Source organism: Plectropomus leopardus, chromosome 22 (assembly GCF_026936395.1).
Source record: "Plectropomus leopardus strain MGB_pleo_1.0 chromosome 22, ASM2693639v1, whole genome shotgun sequence".
Classification (NCBI taxonomy): Eukaryota; Metazoa; Chordata; class Actinopteri; order Perciformes; family Serranidae; genus Plectropomus; species Plectropomus leopardus.
This window is the reverse complement of record NC_142197.1, coordinates 12,202,845-12,225,143: the sequence shown is the minus strand read 5'-3', so window position 1 is coordinate 12,225,143 and position 22,299 is coordinate 12,202,845. Positions and strand designations below refer to the sequence as shown.

Here is a 22,299-nt window from a genome sequence, read left to right as displayed (position 1 = left end):
ACGTGTGTGTGAATATAGGGCTATTTAGACTGGATCACTCAGGCTGAAGACATCGACCCAGAGAATGAAGAGGAGGGCCTGGACGATGACAAACCTAGAAACCGTGAGTACAACAGTGTGTGTGTGTGTGTGTGTGTTTGCGTGTGTGTCTGTGTGTGTGTGTGTGTGTGTGTGTGTGTGTGTGTGTGTGTGTGTGTGTGTGTGTGTGTGTGTGTGTGTGTGTGTGTGTTTGCGTGTGTGTGATTTTAACTGTAAAATATGTCAAGAGGAAATGATGATCTGTTTACTTGCCGCAGTTTGCCTTGAGGATGATTGTGCACATGTGTCTGTGATTTGTATAAATTGTTGTGTAGTGGTATTGGCATTTAGTATTTCCTGTGTTTTAGGTGTGGTCGGATGGATTGTGTTTATATCTGAAGATATTTCAGGCTTAGTGCGCACTGCAAGTTGTGAGGTTAACTGCGTATGTTTGTGTCAAATCTAGTGTTTCGTTTGGAAGTAGTGAGCTCACTGCAGTCTGCATTATGTGGTGGAGGTGGCTCACAGTGAGTGAATGAACGACTGACTTACTGACAGAGTGACTGACAGACTGAGAGGATGTTAATATTGTCTGCTTGTTTTGGCTGAGAACCCTCCTGAGGTTTAAAACCTGTTTAGATATTAGTGGAATGTGTCAGACTGCAGCTAATAGCCTCTGGGCACACACTACACACACACACTTATGCAAAGTCTCACACACATATTGTAGGTACACACCCTTAGGAATGAGTGTGCTTGCGCTGTGACAGAAATGTACACACACAGATTAACACCCTCCAGAGAGAGGCAGCCACTCATCCTACATGTCTCCCCAGGATTGAGCTACATTTCCTGGGGTTGTAGAATATAGCGCTGGCCTCTTTTGGCCTGGAGGTTTGATCTTAAAAGTAGATAGATTGAACTCTAGAGAAGAATGGTGAGAAAGAGAGGAAGCAATTCAACAAAAAGTGTGTCTGTACTACAGTATGTACTATTTTGTAAATGCTTAGAGCTCAGCTTGCTCACATTGATGATGAATGAATGAATGATGAGGACTAAATATGCAGCGGCAGAGCATGCATTCTGCACACAGCGTGCTCAACCTCTATGAAGCACTGTGGCTCATTCTGAGAAACACTGACGACTGCCAAAAAGAAAGAAAGAAAAAATGATGATCTAATCTTTCAGAGGAGCTCAAGGAATTACCATGGTCAAATGAGCAATGACCCAATTTACATGAAAATAAGGCACAACACCCCTGTGGCTAATCCGTAACAAATCTGCTTGTTTTCACCTGTTAGTGTTGTGCTCCCCTGGGCCAATCAGTGTGGCAAAAACACATCAGCAGTGGCTGGCATATTAACAAACAAATACAGTATGTGGCCCTCCAGTTGGGCCAATTTTTAAAATGTCACATCACAATATTGAGATCCTTCTTTCAAGTTCTGCATCGCTGATATTATGTACTTTATCCAAACAAGATTCAGTTAATTGTAGGAGAAAACAGGGCAGAATGTTTAAGTGCTCGATCGAGCGTGGTCCAATATAAACATTTACATATGTTTCAGACTCAAATTTGCCAAATAGATAACAGTTTAAGTTTAAGTATTAAAATCATGGGCATTATACAAGTGAAAGACTCAATCCATTACTTTGATTATTTCATAGTCACAGAGAAAAGTTGCAGCAGTGTGAACTGGTTTGGCTCAGCTCGACCCAAGCTGGCTGATGGTTTTCGGTGGCGACTCAGCTTATGAAGTTGCCAGTATCTAGTTTTAGAACATAAAGCACGTCACCTGTTTCAGCAATCAGTTTCTAGCAAAGTCACCTGCCCAAGTCAGTCACAAACTGTCAGTAGATGGCGTGCTTGCTTGCAGTCTCTGACAAAAAATATCTATCTCCGCCCACCGATTGACTAGTTTGTCTCATTTACATTCCTGTGGCTGTTGACACGTGTTGGTTTGTCCTCACAGTGTGTCGGTGTCGGACGATTGGACGCTACTGTTGCTACTTTATCTGCACGTCACACACATACACACATACTCATTGACTGATTTATCAATGCTGGTTATTTAAAAGATTGTAGTGTATTTATTATAAAAACATTCTATCTGAAGCTCAGGTCATGTTAATGTTTTTACTGTTTTTTTACTGGAGATGCATCTGAGAGACCCCTTGATAAAATATTATCAAGATACAATATTCTTGGGATTTGTATTTTTAATTTTTTTTGCGATATGCATTGTGTATTGGTATAACATCTATTGCAATTTGTTGCGATTTTTTACCTTTTGTTAACTGCAAATCATGTCCCTAAAGGATTTTTTTAAAATATTTGTTTTATTTTTAAAAGATAAAAATCAGTTCTTCCCACCCCAGTCATTTTTATTTCAGCAAACTATATTTAGTGGACTGAAAAAGTTGTTGACTTTATTATTTTAGTAGGCTGCCAAAAGTTTAATTTGTATTTGCAATATTAGAAATGTATAAAATATAAAATTCAAAACTTGGCCTCTGTGTATTGATACAATATTGTCATGCAAAGGGATTGATTTTTTCCCCGCAATCCTAGCAAGTATCTTACCATTAGTATCCTCATTCTCTTTTCAAGTAGCAACAAATTATATTCAGCTCCAAAATAAGCCTAAAAAGTTGTGAGTCAGCACTGAAGTACAGATACACCATCTCGTCTTGTCTTTTTAGTCTCGTCTCATTGCATTGGTGCAAACTCCCAGGTTTTCACAATGTTGCAGACCGGCACTTTGTAAGTAGTTGCTAGTTTCACCTCATGTTATTGCGAATCTTTGATCCAAACTGGTCTTTAGGCCTTTAGATTTAGGTGACAAAATGACTGATACATATGATCAGAAGTTCTCAATCAGAAAAATCAATGATCCCTCTGTTTGTGAAGGTGTAATATCACATGCTCCCTTATTGCTCTGTCTCCCTCTCCCCTTAATGGATGGATCCTCCTCCGGGAAGACGAATGAGGGCAGTTTGTCCCTGCTGCAGGACACACACACACACACACACACACACACACACACACACACACACACACACACACACACATATCCTAAGAAGGGGTCAGAGACTTAGAGAATAGAAGAGAGGATAGCAGAAGGGAAAATAGATGCTGAGATATGAAAGAATGGAATAGAATAGAAATATCGAGTGTGTGTAATGGAGAGGGTATCTGGGACACAGTTCAGATGGGATTTCACATCATGAACAAGTCATACCAGTGACCACACACTCACACAGAGACCACACACCTTTCCACGTGTCTATCCATCATCCCATCATTACATCAAGACCTACAGGGGCATAACATTGACGAATGATGTGAGTAGCGTGTTCATATGAAGACAAAGAGCGAGAGTAGAAGATGTCATTCACTATATTGATTTTTACTGTTTTTAGTAACCGCATGAGTGAGCGTACATGCATCAGAAGCCTTTAAAATATATTGGTTGTCATTTGTGAGACTGCACTCACACACTCAAATATGATGATAAGGCGTGATATGAATGGTGCGTTAGTTAATGTGCCTTATTTATTTATGTGTATATGTATCATATGTTGTGTGTGTTTCCTTTCATCTCAGGGGCATACTGTATGCGTGTGTACATGTGTCTTGCATGCTCTCTCTCACCCTCTATCGTCTTGTTCTTGCATGCTGTCGTCTTGTTTTGGTATCCTGCCACTGCTGTCGGTGGTAGGAGTGTCCCCAGCCCACCTGGGTAAGAAGACCAGTAAGCTTGCCTGGTTCAGTCACTCTGCTGACTCGCAGGACGGTATGTGTGCGTCTCCGTGCCGTGTGTGTTTGTGACGTGTTTTTGTGTGTAGTCTGTTGTGATCAGGCTTGTGTTGTTATTAAAATTTCATAGTGTAATGATGCTTTGGTTGAAATATTCTAAATTTCAATGAATAAGAAATAACATCTGATGGGCTTTTGGTCAAGATGCCTCCATTAAGCTGGAGTGTGGGACTTTTACATATAAATGAAGTCCATTACATTCAAGCCTTTGCCATGCAGGTTCACAATGATGTGTTTTTTAAAGCAACATAATGCAACTTGTAATTGATTGTAGTCTCATTCCCAAGTCGTCAGATAGATGGTGATGACATGGTGATAGTCATGAAGATGTGGAAGTGTAGCAGTTGGAAGTGTGGCATGCATTTTGAAAATATTTTTGGAAACTATATATTGTTTATTAGAATATTAAGGTTTTTTTTAAGTATCTGCATACTTTGGACTATTCTCTTTGATGAAATTGACTATTCTGTCATGTGTTTTTCTGATGAACAATTTAATTGCCTGTGGTCTTCATAAAGGTCTTAAAACAACACCGAAAGAAATTATTTTAAAAAGGAGATGCGTAAAATGTGTGTTAATGGCATGACACTTTAAAGTGTGGAGTTGGATTAGCTGCCTCTTGTGTTTGCTGTTGCTCATTGTGATAATGGTGGTTATAAAATTCTATTTTACTATAGTATTTTTTAATTAAAATATATTAATTTATCTGTTTCTCAGCCCGTGTCTGCATGTGAAGCCTACATGTGTTTTTTTTTTTATATATGTAATTTAATGTCCTGCTTTGTGTTTTTCACTTGAATTCTGGTGTTGTGTGTGTGTGTGTGTGTGTGTGTGTGTGTGTGTGTATAGTGCCCAAGAAGCCGGTTTTCATTCTTCAAAGCTTAAATGATGTGCAGTTATTGGTTAAGTTACATGAATAACTGTACTATTATCTGCTGTATGAGTGTGTGTGTGCAGCTGTTAAGCTGTGCATTTGCATACATGTCTGTGTACTATGTGTTTGCTCCATGTTCTGTGTGTGCTGTTTTTATTTCTGCTCCTGTGCAAATTGACTCACTCAAAGATTATTGCAAGTGCTTTTCTGCAGTATTCTTGGACAATCATATATGAATCACTGGGGAAAAATGAGCGGAGTCCAACAATAGAATGATCCCAATATGGACAAGCATATTAATATGAATGTACAGGTTTACAATGATGCACATAGTGTGAGAGGACGGGGTCAAGTTGACAGAAAACAATAGCTGTTATGTTGGCCAAAAGGAAGGAGAATAGCATGGACAAAACTGTATTGTAATGTGTTTTTGCATGTTGATTACCACTCTCTACATACATATGGATTCATATTCATTCTGTCTGTCTCGCTTTATCTTATGTAATTTCTTTTTAACTTAGAGAATGAGAAGGTTTTAGTTCAGATATGATGGCAAATTGTGTCAATAAAACAGAAACTAAAACACAAAATGGTAAAAAAAGAAGACAAAGGAAGCCAAGTTATGCATCTAAAATTGTAGTGATAGCTGGAGTATTGCAAAGAGATGTGACTGTTAAGAGCGAATGTCATTTTTTCAGGAGCAATCATGTTTCTTTGAAATAGATTGTTTATGTCGTCAGTAGGGCTGGGTATTGATACATGACCTATGTGCTGCAGGCTGTCCTCAATCATATAATAGGAGCCAAGAGGAAAGTCAAGACAGGTAGTGTTAAGAGAAACACAGTAAGGAAAGGGAGGAAGGTCAGGGTTGAGTTTGTGTCAAACAGAGAACATCAAATCATACAATGATTCTTTTCCTAAACCGAACCAAACTGGTAAAAGTGCTGCTTTGCAAGTTATCATGGTGCTAATTTGTAAGATGTATGACGTGTGTGCATAATCTTTTGTAAGATATCATATAAACACTGTGTGTTACGTTTTTTAAGATATTATATGAACCATTGTATGAGGATATCTTGTGGCACTTTAAGATATCGACTAAAATAACCCAATATCAAAGTACCCAGTATCGAATCTTCTCCTGTCAAACAATACTGTTTGTTTTTGTACCATTGGACTATTTGTATGGTTTTGTTTTCAGCAGCTACAACCCATGCAGTCTGTGGTGTGGTGAAGTCAAGCACTCTGTATTTGACGGATATAGTCATTCAGCATTTTAAGATGCCACCAAAACATTTAAAAGTAAGGCTATACTACACACCTGTGGAGTCTGGTGACCTTTTATGCAAAAGAATATTTTGCATACTTGATGGGTATCTAGCAAAGTAAAAAAAAAGTTGGTTTTGGTGTTACTTACTACTTACCAATACTGGTATTTGTATTATATTTTTAACACAATACCCAGCCCTAGTCATCAGAACCAGTATGAGTACATGTGATTATTTGTGTTTGGATTCACAGTTTGTGTGCATTTCCACAGTTGTGCTGATTGTGAGTGCCTCGTGTGTGTCCATGTGTGTATGTGCGCGTGTGTGTCTGTGTTGCTGAGCCGTGCTCTCTATCCCCAGGTAAGGTCCGGCGTTATCCGTCTCTGCGCGGAGCCGTGAAGAAAAATGCGGCTTTCCTTCGTAAGGCGTGTGCGTCTGTCTGCATGGTCCAGCACTAGTTAAAGATTTACTGGAAACTTGATTCTAGACATGCAAGCGAATTGCACCTCCTCCTCCTCTTCTTTACTGCTTCTCTTCCTCTCTTCCTGCATTGTAGCAAGAACCTTATTTTCAGTGGCTGCCTCTTAACACTGTACTTCTAATCTCATTGTCTTCCTCAGCCTTTTTGTCCACCTTCCATTAAATAATAATCTCGTCTTAAGGCCATATATATCAATATTATCTCGCAGTGGAGACCTGGACTTTTGCCACCAATAACCATCCCTGTTGCTGGCAATATTGCATGTCTTCATGGCATTAAAACCTTGTTCATGCTTTATGGCCTTTAACTTTTAATCACGCTTAATCAAAACAGAATATCTGTGCAGAGAATACAGACCTGATGAGAGGAAACATCATTTCTGTGATGAGATGCAGCCACTGTTTTCCCTTGTAGGTTTGTAAGAAAGGAAACATTCGCATCTGCCTGAATTGTCTGAAAAAAAAAACCCAAGAGGACGATGTCATCACAGAAAATAATTGGAGTCCACACTGTACATGACAACCAAAAGCATTTGTATTATTTGTGATATTTGTGATGTCACAGTCCTCTCATTGTTTCAGATTCCTTTCCCTAAAATCCCCCTGCACTGTTGTTAGCCATAATGCTAGCTCTGATACTAAAAATATTGAAAAAAAAATTGAAAAAAAAGCTTCAAGATTTGAATTTTAGCCTTTTTATAACTTTCACCTAGCACTTGTCATATTGTTGAGTAGCAATGTTACTGGTCCTGCTTTTTACTGACTTTAACATTGAGTGCTGGCATGCTAATGCGCTGTTAATGGGTTACTTTTAATCTCAAATACTTGACAATTGCCTAGTGAGCAGAAAGAGAGACTAAAATTCAAAATATTACAGTATTGTGTTAAAAGCTGCATGAAAAACATTATGTTGTGAATATTTTGGCTAGGCTTTGAATTGTGAATTTGTAGTAATTTTTTGACAGTTTAAGGTTTGGAATTAAAGAGAATAACTAAATGAGATGATGGCATGGACAAATGTCTGTCTATTGACAGAAACACAAAACAGAACTGTAAACTCAAACATATACATGTTTTTTTTCCCACAAAGACTACTATAGTAAATAATTTTGTCATCATACAGCTCAGTGCATAATGTTGGCTTATTTTCAGTTGTATTATTTAATATTTTAAAGTGGAAATAGTTTTTTTTCTTATACTCATAATTATGAAGTAATGCTGATAACACAATGTAATGGCTATAGCATAATAAACCATCTCATTTATATTGGTTCACCAAAACCTCGCTTTCACTATACAATTCTCTCTGCCACCTGGTTAGATCTCCAAGCAAATAAAGGCTCAGTTAAAGCATAAAGGAAGTGCGTCAAACATTGCACAATGTAACAAGAGGATAGCGCTTTTGTTTTCCCTAGCAGCTTTCAGTAACTGTCCCCACTTACAAAAGAGCAGCAATGTAACTTCTTTACAGTTAATGTCCCCTGTAGTGGAAATGACGGACGGTGGAACAACCAAATTAATTGTGACAGCTGTTCGGCTGTGAGGTAAATAGAAAGCAATCCAGCGGTCTTTAGGATGCGGCAACAATAATACAACTTGGAAACACTAGGGTGGAAAAGTTATCTGTTTTAACTCATTCACACTTGCCAACATGAGTAAGAATGAATGAATCTCTCAGCTGAAAAAGTGTGACCCTTCCCTGTTATTCTCATTCCCTCCGCCCTTCCATTTCTCTCCATCCCATGCTCCTTTTACTCCTTCATCTCCTTCCTCCTCTCTGTGTCTCAAGTCTTTGGGGTTTACTCTAACAATAGGTATTAAACTAGTTCAGAGCTCCATTGAGGAGAAGGCACCAGGCTGGTTTTATATTTGAAAGGCTTCAGCCTCGGGAGAGACCGGAGGGCCCCGAGTGCTTTTAACTAAGTAGCATAGCAGCAGGTGGCACATGTCGAGGTGAGGAAACATACAGCGTGTTCACAGCAGAGGCCCTGATGTTCAGATAGGCCAACCTGATCTCCACAGTACAGAAGTCATCCATCACCAACCATGTGGTAAAACACACTGTTCACTCACTGTAGCTCACTTGGATGTCAGATAAGTGCTTACAAGCCAGCTTCTGATAAAAAATTTAAAAAACACAACAAAAAAGATACATATACACATTTTTTAAACGCATCAGAACGGAAGAAAGCAATAAACTCACATGTCAGGGGACACAACTTATTATTTCCCTAGAACTAACTGCTAATGGAGGCTGCACTGAGTTTCATTATGATGCGTTCAAGCTCTCTTCGGTAAAAATTAGGTAAATTATAACGTGTCTATGAGGTACTCAATTGCAATTTTCTAAAATCTAGTTTTTGTTTAATGGAGAAATTTGTTGATGTTTTCACAGCAATATGAAATAGATATTAGAGAGGGAATTATAATGTATAATTTCTTTTTGGGGGGGGGTAAATTTTGGGTTGTACTGTCCCTCTAAGGGCTGATTATGCTCCTCTGTGTCATACTAGGAGTCGTTTTGCAACTGCAGGTTTTGCTTTATTTAACACTGGATATCTTACTCTAATACAAGATGCCTTGAGATTCATATCAGTATCTGACTCTAGTACCCAGAGGATGTTACAGTAAGTGTTTGAGGTGACAGTGAGGGGAGTGCAGCTCATTCCCGCAGGCAGCCAAGGACTGACAGAAGCAATAAAAAGCAATGTATCACTTCATATCAGTCTCTCAACCAGCCATCGTCTCCCCTCCGTCCATACCTCCCTCGATGCGTCCATCACTCCCTCGCCTCAGCCTCTTCATTTTTTCCTCTTCGTTCTCCCTCTTATTCCTCTTTAACACTTTTCCATCCTTAACTGCCAAATCATATTACTCCTGTCCTTCCTCGACAGCAACCGCTGCCTCCATCCTCCCGGTATTCAACCCTCCATCTTTACACTCCATTACACTTGTCTTTCAATGAGGACAAAGTGACACATTTGCAGTCTCCTTGTAGCTTTATAAACAAAGAAAGATCGGGCTCAGTGAGCTTCCTGCCTGTTTACACAACTACAAAAAATATTTATATATATTTGGAGCACGGACTTAATTAATTTAATTTCAGATGTTTGCGTTGACATAAATCCTGCCAAAGCTCTCACAGCTCGATTAAAGTTTAAGGCATCACAAGGTTTTCTCAAAACCTTGACTGCAATTAAGCTCCAACATCCCCTGCAACGTTTGCAAACCAAAGACCAAAATCTACTACATGTTTTCTCTTTCAGTCTCCGTGAGCTATAAAATCACAAAAGGGTTTTGCTAAGATTTAGTTCACCCGCAGTAAAGCAATCCTTCAGCTTAGACGTTGAAATCCTCCCTAATAGCTGTTGCAGAGGTTGTGTCCCAGGATCCCTAACTGGTAAATATTGCTAGTATGGAAATGTGTATTTAGTGTAGGCAATTAGTGCAAATATATGCAGTATATATATTTATAATCTGTTAGAAATCTTTTTTTTTTTTACCCAGAATCCATTGCAGCTCCTTAAGACTTACCTATATAAGACTGGATGCCCTTTGTAGCTTTTCAGTGTGTCTACATTTGTAAATTTGACTGACATTTTGGAGTCCACCATGTTTTAAACTCATGGTTTAGAGCGAGCAATACAGTAAAAACCGATGTAAGAATGATGTAAGTGAGGATGTGCAATCCATTCCCCATCCTGTTATTTCATCTTTCTCTTTTTTTTCCTTTTCTCTCCTTCTTTCTATATCTGTCACCTTTTTTCTCTCTGCTCCTCTCCGTCTCTCAGTGAGCATGCCAGCCAGCGAAAATGAATCAGTCAACACAGACAATGCCCCCGGGGGAGACGTGGAGGGGGAGACCTGCTGTACGCGGCTAGCGTAAGTACCTCATACACACCTCTCCTCCTCCTTCTATCCCTCCGTTCACTCAGTCACCTTCTGTCAATCCCAAGGATGAACTCTATCCTGCATCTTTCCTGTATTAGCCCTTTAGCCTGCCTCTATCCTTCACTGATCTCACAAAGCCAGACCTCTTTCTCATCAAGCTCACAGAGGTTTGGAAGAATTCACGCACTGATGCTGTTTAAGGGAGAGCAGAGTGACAGTGTGTTATCATCATACTCCAAACTGATAAAACTTTTGAGTTTTGAGGAGAGGAGACAAGTAAATATAGTTGTTGTTCCCACTGTGGCCCATCTTTTTCCTTTTCACAGCCAGTAAAAGGACTCTTTTTCCCAAATAAATCTGTGACCTTGGTGAGGCATAGGTTGGGCTTAGAGGAGATAATCCTACAATAAACCACAGTGCCTTATTCTTTTCTCTAGTATACGACAACTAAACAACCCTGGTGAAGTGTGAAGTTGGTTCAAAAGCTCGTTTCACAAAGCTGCGTGGTAACCAACCTGACAACTACCGACCTGCAAGAGCGTTTTGCAAGAAACAAAGCGTTTTTAAAAGCGAACAGCAACTTTTTATTTCTTTTTAAATACGCATGTCCCTTTGTAACATTCTGTGTCCCTTTTCTAAAGTCTGAGGTTTTCGCTGGTATGAGAATGGAGCGCAGGCGGAGCTCTCCATTAGTTCTGTTTGTGACTTGCGGGTTGGATAACTGATCTGTTTTTCCATTCACAACTGATCAGATCGATGGATGCAAGGAGCAGCTGCTGTGAGTAAATGCAAACTTTTAGACCCAGCAGAATAAAAGGTTAAATTTCACTTTTAATGTGCTTGACATTCTGCTGCTCCATCTGTGCCCAGAGTCTTTGCTCAGAGAACGTGCAATTAATAACCCAACAGTATGTATGTTAAAGCAGTGCTCCTGTGAACTATTCAGCTCCAAAAACAGAAAAATTATTTGTGGCGGCAGATGTTGTACGGTGGCAGGCCACCACAAATTAACAAATGTGTGGGAAACCCTGAGCACCTCCATCTTCTTTCTGTTCCTGTGATGCCCGCTTTTTGATCAGCCAAAGCCAGACGGCAACTGCCAGAAGTTAAACATGGTGAACTCTGTGCTGCAGAGCAAAATCGAAACGTTGTGTGTTGACATGGGCGGCAACCACTTTATACCCCTATTGACATGTTCAAAACTGCTTCCCTTCTGTTGCCTTCACCACATTGAAATAAGTGGAGGCAGCAAGTTACCTCAGAGCAATATGAAAGCCCCATCATAGTATTTGCTATATATATAATTAATACCTTAAGTATTATTTATTACGCCCTTTTTTCTTTTTTTTCTGTAAGGCTCTTATTTTAATATCAAAATATATAAATATACACTTTGCTTTGTCCAGCTGGTTATGAAAAGGTTTCATACATCATAGTCACAAAATAGAACAGAATAACTGCTTTGGGTTTTTTTTTTTACATCCCAGGTTCAATTTTACTTTTCACAGAATACTTTTTTAAAAGTTCTTTTTACTGAAGGCTTTTTAAAATTCATTAACAAAAGAAGAAATGAGCGAAGAAACCCATTCTGTGAGTTCAAAGTCGAAAGCTTAACCATCATTTGGGACTAAGCAAAAAGTAGAAAAGCAGGACTCTGTTTATTATGGCTACATCTCATCTAATAGTAATACAGTTTTTTTTCCTTTTCTTCTCCCTGGGTTAGGGAGGGTTTCTACGCTCACCTTTGTGTGTTTGCTGGTGAAGTGAAGTGCTTTCCTCCTCTCCTGTGGGAGCTCACGAACAGCTGACTCACTTGTTTCTGCTCCCCCTGCTCCTTTCATTTTTTACATTATTCAAACAAGTGCGTTGCTTTCTTTCTTAGACACGAGGCCACGCAAGAGCCGTGACCCCAGCGGGCCCACTTCAGCATACACAAGAAAACACACCTACATACAAAACTGTGCATCACTGTGAGTGCAGCAGAATAGAATAGAGCTGAATAGAGAACATTACTGTGCAGTATGAGACAAAATCAAACTGAATCAAGAACACCCTTGACCAGGGAAACAGAAGGGCCAGTAGGCACACTTGGATGGCACACTGTTGTTTATCTGTACTCTCGCTGTCCATCTGTTACTTTGTCTTTGTTGTGTTGTTTGTGTTTATTTGTCCCATCAGACCAAAACAATTGAAAACAAAAGATACACCATATCTGAGTCTTCAGGAGGTGCAACAAACCAAACACATGATCCCAAATAGAAGTTAGAGTTAAACCTGCATTTTGTCTCTTAACGAATGAGCAATTTATATTCGTATGAAATGTGTTGGATAAAATGTGGTCATGTGCATGCAACCTATGATTATTTTAATTAGCAATAATCTGCCACTTACTTTCTCATATTATGGATTGCTTGTTTTGTCTATAAATGTCAGAAAATGGCAAAAAATGCCCATTATATTTTCTCAGCTGTCAAGCATGTTAAAATGTCTTGATTTTTCCAACCAACAGTTCAAAACCCAGAGATATTCTATTTAACATCATACATGACAAAGAAACTGGGAAAATGTTTTCTGTTTTTGTCAAGAAAAAGATTATGAGGGCGAAAAACAGTTATGCTTGTATTTAGTTTTTTAATGCCATTATCTTGAAATCCCAAGTTATTGAATGTGATATCTTAAAAAGACAAGATAAGTATCGACCTGCTAACACAAGAATACAAAAGGTGGTTTTCTCTTACTGTTTATAATGTTTATCAGAGACCAGGACTGACGTGCCAGCATACATAGATGGCGTCTTGACAAAAGTAGCAACTGATTTAAGATGAAAATGTCAGAGGTAGTATTGATCAGTGCATCAAACTGTACTTCTATTAAGGTCTAACACAGGCAGAAATTGCATTGTGTCTTTCTGTTTTAGATCATTTTCAGATCAGTCCTCACCACTTGTGGAAAAGGCAGTAAAATTTGTTTTCTAGTGAGAAATTATCTCGTTATTTCGAGAAATTGGCCTTTTTTCCCTCAAGAATGGCCACAAATTAATCTGCTGTGCTGTGCTGTGCCAGATAACAAAATAATTCACTCTAGCAGAAGACTTTTATTTTGACAAAAACCATACATATGTGCAGAAAAAACAAAAATTGAAGCAGAAAAATTCATTAGATCGCAGGAAATTAAGTTGCATTTGTGGAACAGCCCCCGCAGTCAACATGTATACCAGTAAATGTTGTTGTGGCTCATGGTATAATTTTCTCATCCATAACTTCTAAAGCAGCTGCAGAATGAACTCTATTTGGTTTAAGAATTCACATAAAGGTGTGCAGGTCTACAGCATCGATCTCCCTTTTTATTATCCACGAAGGAGCTCCAGAATTTACACCTGCAATTTCGAACCTAACTTTAATAAGTGACTTTCACAATAATCAGACTGCCCTTGTAAACCTTGCCAAGACTGGAAATACGAGCCCTCATGCTTCCTCTGCGAGATTGCAACAAGTTTGGCTAGGGGCATTTGCTCACACTAATGTGGAGATAAAGCATGAGACTCTCAGTGTTTGTCAGTTCTTCTTCACATTGCTATGGAGATAGACCTCGGGGAAGGAGCTACTTCGACACCCGCTGATCTCCATAATCGAGACGGACACATGGAGAGAAGAGATGTGTGTACTGTCAGCCTCCATATCCAGCCAGTCAGTCATTTTATTCTATCGTTCAGTCAGTCAGTGAGTCATTTTATTGCTTTAGTCAGTCGGTCAGTCAGAGAGTCAGCCAGCAGGTCAGTCAATTCATCTGCTTTTATTGGCAAAATCAGTAACCAGTTGCTCAAAACAACTCCATACATTACAGTAGTTCTCTTTTAATATACTTCATCTCTCACAATTAATGTATATGCAACAAAATTTAAATGTTAATGCAATCGAGTGAGCTTTAAAGACACTAACCAGTACATCACTGAATGTGATCACTGCATGGATGGCCTTTACCTGCAAATTTTCACTTGAAGAGACACATACTGACCAGAAAAAGACACAAAATAACCACAAAGAGACACAAAAAGGCCGCAGAGTCACAATACCACTACAAAGAGATGCATAACAGCTGCGAAGGGACATAAAGAGACCACATCTACAGAAAGGGGCTAAAGAATTATGAAGAGACACAGTAAATACAATGAGGTACAAAATGCGAACAGAGATGTGAAACAACTTCAAAGAGACTCAAAATGACCACAAAGAGACTTAAAATAACCACAAAGAAACACAAAACCATGAGGGAAAGTGGCACAACAGTCACTAAGAGACACAAATTGACTTCAAAACAAATAAATAAAGAAAAATAAAATAAACGCATAACGGCTGCCAAGTGATACAAAGAGTCTCAGGGCAGCAACAGAAATGGGCAAAACAGTCAAAGAGTCCAAAGTGACTAAAAAAAGACTCAAAAGCACCACAAAGAGGAACAAAATGACTACAAAGACACACAAAATGACTAGGAAGAGAAAAAAAACAATTTCAAAGAGACTCAAAAGGACTCAGAAAGACACAAAAAGACTACAAAGAGAAACTAGATGACCACAAGGAGATAAAAATTACAGAGCGATTTGCAACAACTAGAAAGAGAAGCTAAACAACTATGAAATCTGTGAGTCCTGCTCCTCTATAGGGGAAGTGGCGGGGCCTTCTGCATGTCCCGGCCCAGGGGCCCATTGTCTCATAATCCACCCATGAGTCAAAGCATTCATCATTCACCAAACATTTGTACTATTTTATGCATCAGATTTAGTTATCATTACTGAACCCTCTGAAACGTGGATCGATGTCAGTTTTGCTGTGTTCAGACAAGCTATTTAACCTTCTGAAACCTGAGCAGATCGGTTTGATTTCTCTCGAAAACAAAAAAAAGGGGCAACGACCAACTGGGTGAGAAATGCCCCAAAAATTAAATAATTAGAAAATGGGGACAAGAAAATTAATTCAAAAAAATAGTTTTTAAACATAGGGAAGGATTATTGGAACATTTTCCTAAAAATTTGGATTGTATTTAAAATTAGAATAATTTTACATTTAAAATAATGTTACAGAGAAAATATAACAAATAATAAACACTTTTTGTTTTTTTGTTTTTTTACCTTTTTTGCTTATTTTCAAGGGATTTTCTTGTCGCTGTTTTATTTAGGTTTTTGCTAATTTTGGGGCCATTTATGATAGGTTGCTTGTTTCCTTCCATGTTTTTGAAAGAAATCAAACCACTTTGCTCAGGTCTTAAAGGGTTAAACAACCCCTGGCTGAGAAAAGAGCACTGGCCTACAATCTTGCCTGCATGTGGCACGTTTAAGTTATAGATTTAGCTCATGGTCACATCATATTATTCCAACATTACTGATAATACTTTGATATTTTGTCGATTCCAATTTCCACAGTGGGGATTTCTCTTCTCTTCTCTTCTCTTCTCTTCTCTTCTCTTCTCTTCTCTTCTCTTCTCTTCTCTTCTCTTCTCTTCTCTTCTCTTCTCTTCTCTTCTCTTCTCTTCTCTTCTCTTTTTACAGCAACAATGTCTTCCATAATCTCTTGTCCTCAGTTCTTTATGTATGCACCTTTTGTTATTACAGTGGTGAACAATCAACAGACGCTTTTCTATTGATGCATTGTGTTTTTTTACACCAGGGCTGATTGGAGGAAATCCAAACTCAAAGCATTTCTTTCTTTTGACTGGATGCCACTGTATATGTGTTCACTTGGGGTGATTTGTTCAAAAGAAAAGTGAGTTGTCTTAATGATGTTCATTCAGATCTGCAAAGAAAAAACAGGACTTGCCGTTTGTGTGCTGGTGTAGCTCACCTCAGTCTCTAAACTAGCAAATGTTTACTGGGAGACAGTTGCATTTCAAAAGGGCAGGAAACACCAGACCAACACAACTAAGTTGTTCAAGGAACATATTTGCTGAGGCAAATATCCCTCTCAAATCACCCCTGTCATGTTGTGTACCTGTCTATATGTGTGTTATGTGTGTGTGTATAATCCATTCTGTTTTCTGTGTTCCAGAAATAGGATCTCCAAATCCAAGTTCAGGTTAGTACATGTTGTTTACCATTAGTCTTTTAATTCACCTGCTCTGATGTCTCTACTGCTGTGGTATTTGTTTGGTCGCTGGATCTGTGTGTGTGTGTGTGTGTGTGTGTGTGTTTTCTTGTCTACAGTAGTGCACAGGAAACACAGACAAACTTGCATAGAAAGAGAGAGCCTTGCCTTTTAAAGGAATAGTTCACTTTTTTGGGAAAGACATTTATTTTCTGTCTTGCAAAGATTCAATACGACTCTAATGTATGTCGTTAAATATAAATCTACAGCCAGTTAGCACAACGACAGGAAGCAGCTGAAAACAGCTGACTGTCTAAAAGTAACAAGACCATCCTACCAGCACCTAGCTTTATATATACCCAATTAAAAGGAGTATTTCATAGCTTCATGCAGCATGTACTTTTGCTCAAGAGGTAGCAAACCTACAACTACCAGAATGCACTGTGCCACACTGGACCAATAAATGCTCCCCACTGCGGGGGGGTGACGTAATGCAAACTTGACTATTTATACAAAAGAAAAAAATGCCGGCCTGCTGACAACAAACAGTCTCAAATTACAGTTAAACAGAGAGAGGAAGGATGCGTTTCTGAAAACCTTGTAGGGGAGAAAAGGGCAACACAGTAACAGAGTTTGGGTTTAAATTCAATCAGTGCTTCTTTTTTGTTTACCATTTCATCGGAGTTGCTCTCTGTTTGAGTGTGCGAGAGAGAGAGGGGGGCGGATCTCTCTTGGTAGCAGGCATACGAAAATGAAGAAATGATATCTGTAGTTTGAGCAGCAGCCCTAGAGCCAGCAAAAATGCTGGCAGCAGGTAGTATGGACGTTGGTAAAATGGAGGAAAGTTTACCACAGTTCACATTACTACCCACCTTGTTATGATACAAAATCAGTTGAAAACCGGCAAAGTATCCCACTGACTCTCAGCAAGAGAGCAAATAAGTGTTTTTCCCAAAATGTTGGAACAGAAAAATGTTGCACTACATATGAGGACATGCTTTCATTCTGTACATGTCAATGTGTACAAATTACTGTAACGCAGGTTGTTGTGAAAGGCCACAAAAATTGCAATCATAGATAAACAAAAACAACAGCATTGTTTTCTGTAAGAATGCATGTCCGCTTGTGTTGTGTTGTGAGTTGTGTCTCATGTAACATTCAGTGTGTGCATCATGGCAAAAGCAGCTGTGTGCCATAACTGACTCCAAATAGCTCAGACACACTCAGATAGAAGACTGATGAAACATGAATTTTGTATAGGCAGAGAGGAATAACACTTCCCGCTGAGCAGCGATGATCTGACAAAAAAAAAAGAGTCCTGGTAGTTAAAGTTACGTGACAAATCTTTTCTCAGCCATGTCTGTGGGGTACCAATGGAGAAAGGGGTCAAGTACAACAAATAGGGTGACCAGTTGAGATTGGTACATTGGTCCAGTACACTCAGTGTCAATGAATAGTAAAACACACAAAAAAACACTTAAGTTTACTATTTTTGTTCATAAACATGAAGTCAGCTCTCTGTCATTTTGAAAAAGTAACACAATGACACTGTCCTATACAGGGTGTAAATCATAATCCGTTACATAAAATGTATTTCATTTTACTCATTTTATCTGTGCGGTGCCCGTCGATCTCTCTGTAACTGTTTAATTTCCATCCATAAATGTTTTAATTTAAAGTTATAGCTATTCGCTGTCACCATGTAGTTGTTGCTGCTGTACACAGCTAACTAAACTACAACAGCAATAATCCAGGTAGGCTGAGGCATAACAGTGCCCATTTATGAGAAACACCAAATAAACATTTCACAATGATCAATGTTCAATGCTTCATCAGGCTGCATCTAATCCAAATTTTGTATTTAGGCTAATTGTCAAGACAAGATTTAAAACAAATACTTGAATTTTGAGATTCTGCTTCTTAGTGAGTAGAACAAAAACAAGGTTGACTGTTTGTTTTTTCACTGAGATTATGTCGAAAAGACAAATTTGAAATTTTAGTTGTTTAATCATTGGTACATGGGTGTTTAAAAAAAAAAAAAAGGTATGACCCTTTGAGTGGACTGATTCACGCTGATGTGACTGCGAGGTGTGAAGCAGGCAATTACCAGAAACAATGACTTTTATTTTTCAACAGTTTCATTTGAAGCATGACTTTTACCTTGAAGTGTGAATTACAATATAAAACATGCCAGTTTAAATTTGTGCCTTCAATCATTTCATCAGACTAAGCGTTTTTTTTTCCCCCCTCTCAAATGGTGCATATCTCATTCTGCACAGAGCTCTTCATTCGGCTTTGCCTTGGTGTAAAACGTCTTAAAGGATGACTAACTGCTCCACAGCTCTGCTCTTTAACAACAGACAACCACCAGCCGAGGGTGATGTCATCACTACAGTGTAGACAGACTAATTGACTTTCTTTTTCTTTTCTCTCCTCCGCTGTTTGTTTTTTCACTCCTTCTTCACTTGTTTCTTTTGGTCATTCTTTGTTTTCTCTTATTTCTTCTCTCGCTCTTCCTCTTTCTGTTCGTCCCCACATCCCTCCTTTTCCCGACCTTTTCTCTCTCACGTCTCTCCTCAACTCTCCATCTTTTTCTCTCTCAATCTCTGCCTCTTCGTCCTCAGTCGATACTCTCGGAGGTGGAACAGGCTGTGTAGGAGGAAGTGCCGGGCGGCGGTCAAATCACAGGTTTTCTATTGGCTGGTCATCTTCCTGGTTTTCCTCAACACCCTGACCATCGCCTCTGAACATCACCAGCAGCCTCAGTGGTTAACAGATGTACAAGGTGCGTGAGCACACCCATACACACGCATTCACGTACGCACAAATGCTGACGACACGCTTTTATTCATCCTGATCTAAATTATTTACCCTTAAAAATGTAATGTCCAGACCTGAAATCAACTGGAAATACTCCCTATTTAATTACTTTGGTTTCGGGTAGGGTTGGCACATTAGTGGAGCGTATAAGAGGGGGCATGACGAGGATTACAACACTGTACCGTTGCCATTTTGCAGTTTTTAACTATAGAGGCTCTTAACATTCCTTAAATATGTCTCACAATTTTGGCTTACCTATAAAGTTCCTGAATCTTGTCATCTCTACAGTTAAATATTTTCATTCTTCCCCACCCTATGATGTTTGATTTCTTCTGGTTTCATGCAAGCAGAAATTTAGAAACATCATCAATATGCCCTTCTCTGGACGATGTCCTGCTCTGTTTACACATGGGCTTAAACATTACACTACCAAGGAGATGGCAGGTTAAAGTCAGTTTAATGCTCGAAGCAGTTGGTTCAGATATCAGCGTTCTCACATACAACTCTCTGGGGAAGGTCTCATTTTAGTTTGCATTGCATGTGGCAAAAGGTTGATTGTTTATCACTTTCCCCTTTTGCCATCCCTTTTTATTCCACCATTTTTACTTTCTTCTCTTTTCTTTCCTCCTCTTCAGATATAGCCAACAAAGTGTTGCTCGCGCTCTTCACTGGTGAGATGCTGTTAAAGATGTACAGTCTGGGCCTGCAGGTTGGTGTCAAGTTATTTTTCTCAAAATGAGTTGTATGGGAAACATTTCTTGTTACTTTCTCCCTTAAATTTGTTTCTCTTCACTCTCTGCAGGCATACTTTGTTTCGCTCTTCAATCGCTTCGACAGCTTCGTAGTATGTGGAGGAATTCTTGAGACCATTCTGGTGGAAACCAAGATCATGTCTCCTCTCGGCATCTCTGTGTTACGTTGCGTACGATTGCTGCGAATCTTCAAAATAACCAGGTTCGTATCAACTTTTTAACACTGATAATGTCCTCAGGGTGTATGATCTTGAAAAGGAAATCAAATAAAATGGAAAACAAATTCAAGTATAGCGTGTTTGTGAAGAGTAAATGTTTATGTATGTCTGTGTTTGGCCATGCACATATTTTAACTGGACATCCCTCCTGCAGATACTGGAACTCCCTGTCCAACCTGGTGGCCTCGCTGCTAAACTCTGTTCGCTCCATCGCTTCCCTGCTGCTCCTGCTCTTCCTCTTCATCATCATCTTTTCCCTGCTCGGCATGCAGCTCTTTGGGGGGAAATTCAACTTTGACGAGACCCGACGCAGCACCTTTGACAACTTTCCTCAGTCGCTGCTCACCGTGTTTCAGGTAATTATACTGCAAATGTTTCTGCACTGCGCCGTATTTTGCTCCTGTGTTCTCTTTCATCTCACTCAGTCTTCAATTTGCAGCTTGTGTCCATGAAATTATGATCTCTACCTCATTTGTACAGTACAGAAACTCATTTAATCTAGTGTGAGTCTTACAACGAAATTAAATGAATGTATCACTGTCACAGTGGGAGAGACATCTTTCCAGTCAAAGTGTTACTTTATTAAGATTTTCTTTATGCTGATGAGTTTGTTTTTAATTTTGGACAGGCCCAAAACAAACGGTAGTGGTTAGCTTCCTGGGAGCCACACCCCCTCCAAAGCCCTCCATTCAGTTGAGCTTGATATCCTCCATTGAAATTCACATTATCTCATCCAAATCTCTTCTGGGATACAACTGTTAGTTTCCCTCTCCCACTTATTATAGGTGGTACTTACAATCTTGCCCCACTGAAGTCTCCTGTAGAGTCATTACTTTAAGCCCCAAGTCTGTCCAATAGGCACTAATTAAAACTTCCAATAAATAATTTTCAAATGCCTTTTGACTCTGTAACATAGAGCTTATGTAGTGATGTATCTAAAGAAACTTAAGTCACTGTTATTTAACCTATTTGGTCTTTTCAGTGTCTGAAAATCATTCACCGTCTCCTGATTTAGAAAGGTAAAATATGAGGAGAAGCCCTGATTAGCCCATCCCCTATAGCTTTCATGCAATTTCAGCTGAGATTTCTAATCTATGTATTTCTGTCTCCACAGATCCTAACAGGAGAGGACTGGAACTCTGTGATGTATGACGGTATTATGGCGTACGGAGGGCCGTCCTTCCCCGGCATGCTCGTGTGCATCTACTTCATCATCCTCTTCATCTGTGGAAACTGTATCCTTCCTCGACAGAGCTCTACCTAAAGTAGCTACACAGCAGCCCAGATAATGTGGATCTGAGGGGAGGACGAGGGGTAATGAGTGATGACAAGCACTGAAAAATCAGCTGTCTGGAGTAAAGATTGACAGCCAAACTTGTTTTCTGATTTTGTTCAATTGCAACCTATCAGCCGGATAACAATGTGACTGATTGTGATTTGAATAAAATCTACCCGCTATTTAGGATGCAACTTGTAGGAGGGAAGGGAGTGTTTTGCATGGGAATATAATCACGAAGCCAAAACACTTCGCTGGAGGTCACTGAGTGTCTCCACTTCAGTGTCTCCAGGTTCAGTGTCTTTCAAATGCAGAAAGGTTGTTAATTATTCACTTAGCCTTCCAAGATTGTTTGTAACCAACTGCACTGATGATCTGATGGGTCAGCAGCATCCTTAGCTACAACTCTTCTCTGAACAGATATCCTACTGAATGTCTTCTTGGCCATCGCTGTTGACAATCTGGCAGACGCTGAGAGCCTGACATCCGCCCAGAAAGAGGAGGAGGAGGAGAAGGAGAGGAAAAAACTGGCCAGGTAAAGCAGAGAGAAAAAAGAAAGACAAGGAAAAGGAAGAGAAAAACAGAAATCCAAAGACCAAAAAATGCTTAACAATTAGAACATAAAAGTGTCATTATGTTTTTGACACAGGCTGACATTTGCCTGCTTTGCTTTTCTGTCTAAACCAGTTTTATTGGGTAATTTTAGCGTCTCATTTCCCACAAAGGTAATTTGTCAGCAATGGTAATGTGAGATTTTAGTGCAGTTGAGGAAGATAGCATCCCCCTCAGTGGCACAAATCATTAAATG

At 39.3% G+C, this 22,299-nt stretch overlaps 1 protein-coding gene across 5 annotated transcripts in view; it reads left to right on the top strand.

Annotated features, from left to right (window-relative positions):
- The window catches only part of cacna1c (calcium voltage-gated channel subunit alpha1 C), a 279,938-nt gene that overhangs the window by 202,825 nt on the left and 54,814 nt on the right, over window positions 1–22,299 (top strand). For 4 of the 5 annotated variants that reach the window (XM_088072784.1, XM_042511013.2, XM_088072786.1 and 1 more), the window contains exons 10-18: window positions 19–103; window positions 10,252–10,342; window positions 16,390–16,416; window positions 19,050–19,210; window positions 19,881–19,954; window positions 20,048–20,199; window positions 20,370–20,571; window positions 21,330–21,450; window positions 21,912–22,026. In XM_088072784.1, coding sequence (XP_087928910.1) covers window positions 19–103; window positions 10,252–10,342; window positions 16,390–16,416; window positions 19,050–19,210; window positions 19,881–19,954; window positions 20,048–20,199; window positions 20,370–20,571; window positions 21,330–21,450; window positions 21,912–22,026 — 1,028 coding nt within the window. Of the gene's footprint in view, window positions 1–18; window positions 104–3,740; window positions 3,816–10,251; window positions 10,343–16,389; window positions 16,417–19,049; window positions 19,211–19,880; window positions 19,955–20,047; window positions 20,200–20,369; window positions 20,572–21,329; window positions 21,451–21,911; window positions 22,027–22,299 lie in introns of all 5 variants that reach the window. The other variant, XM_088072782.1, reaches the window with a different exon arrangement.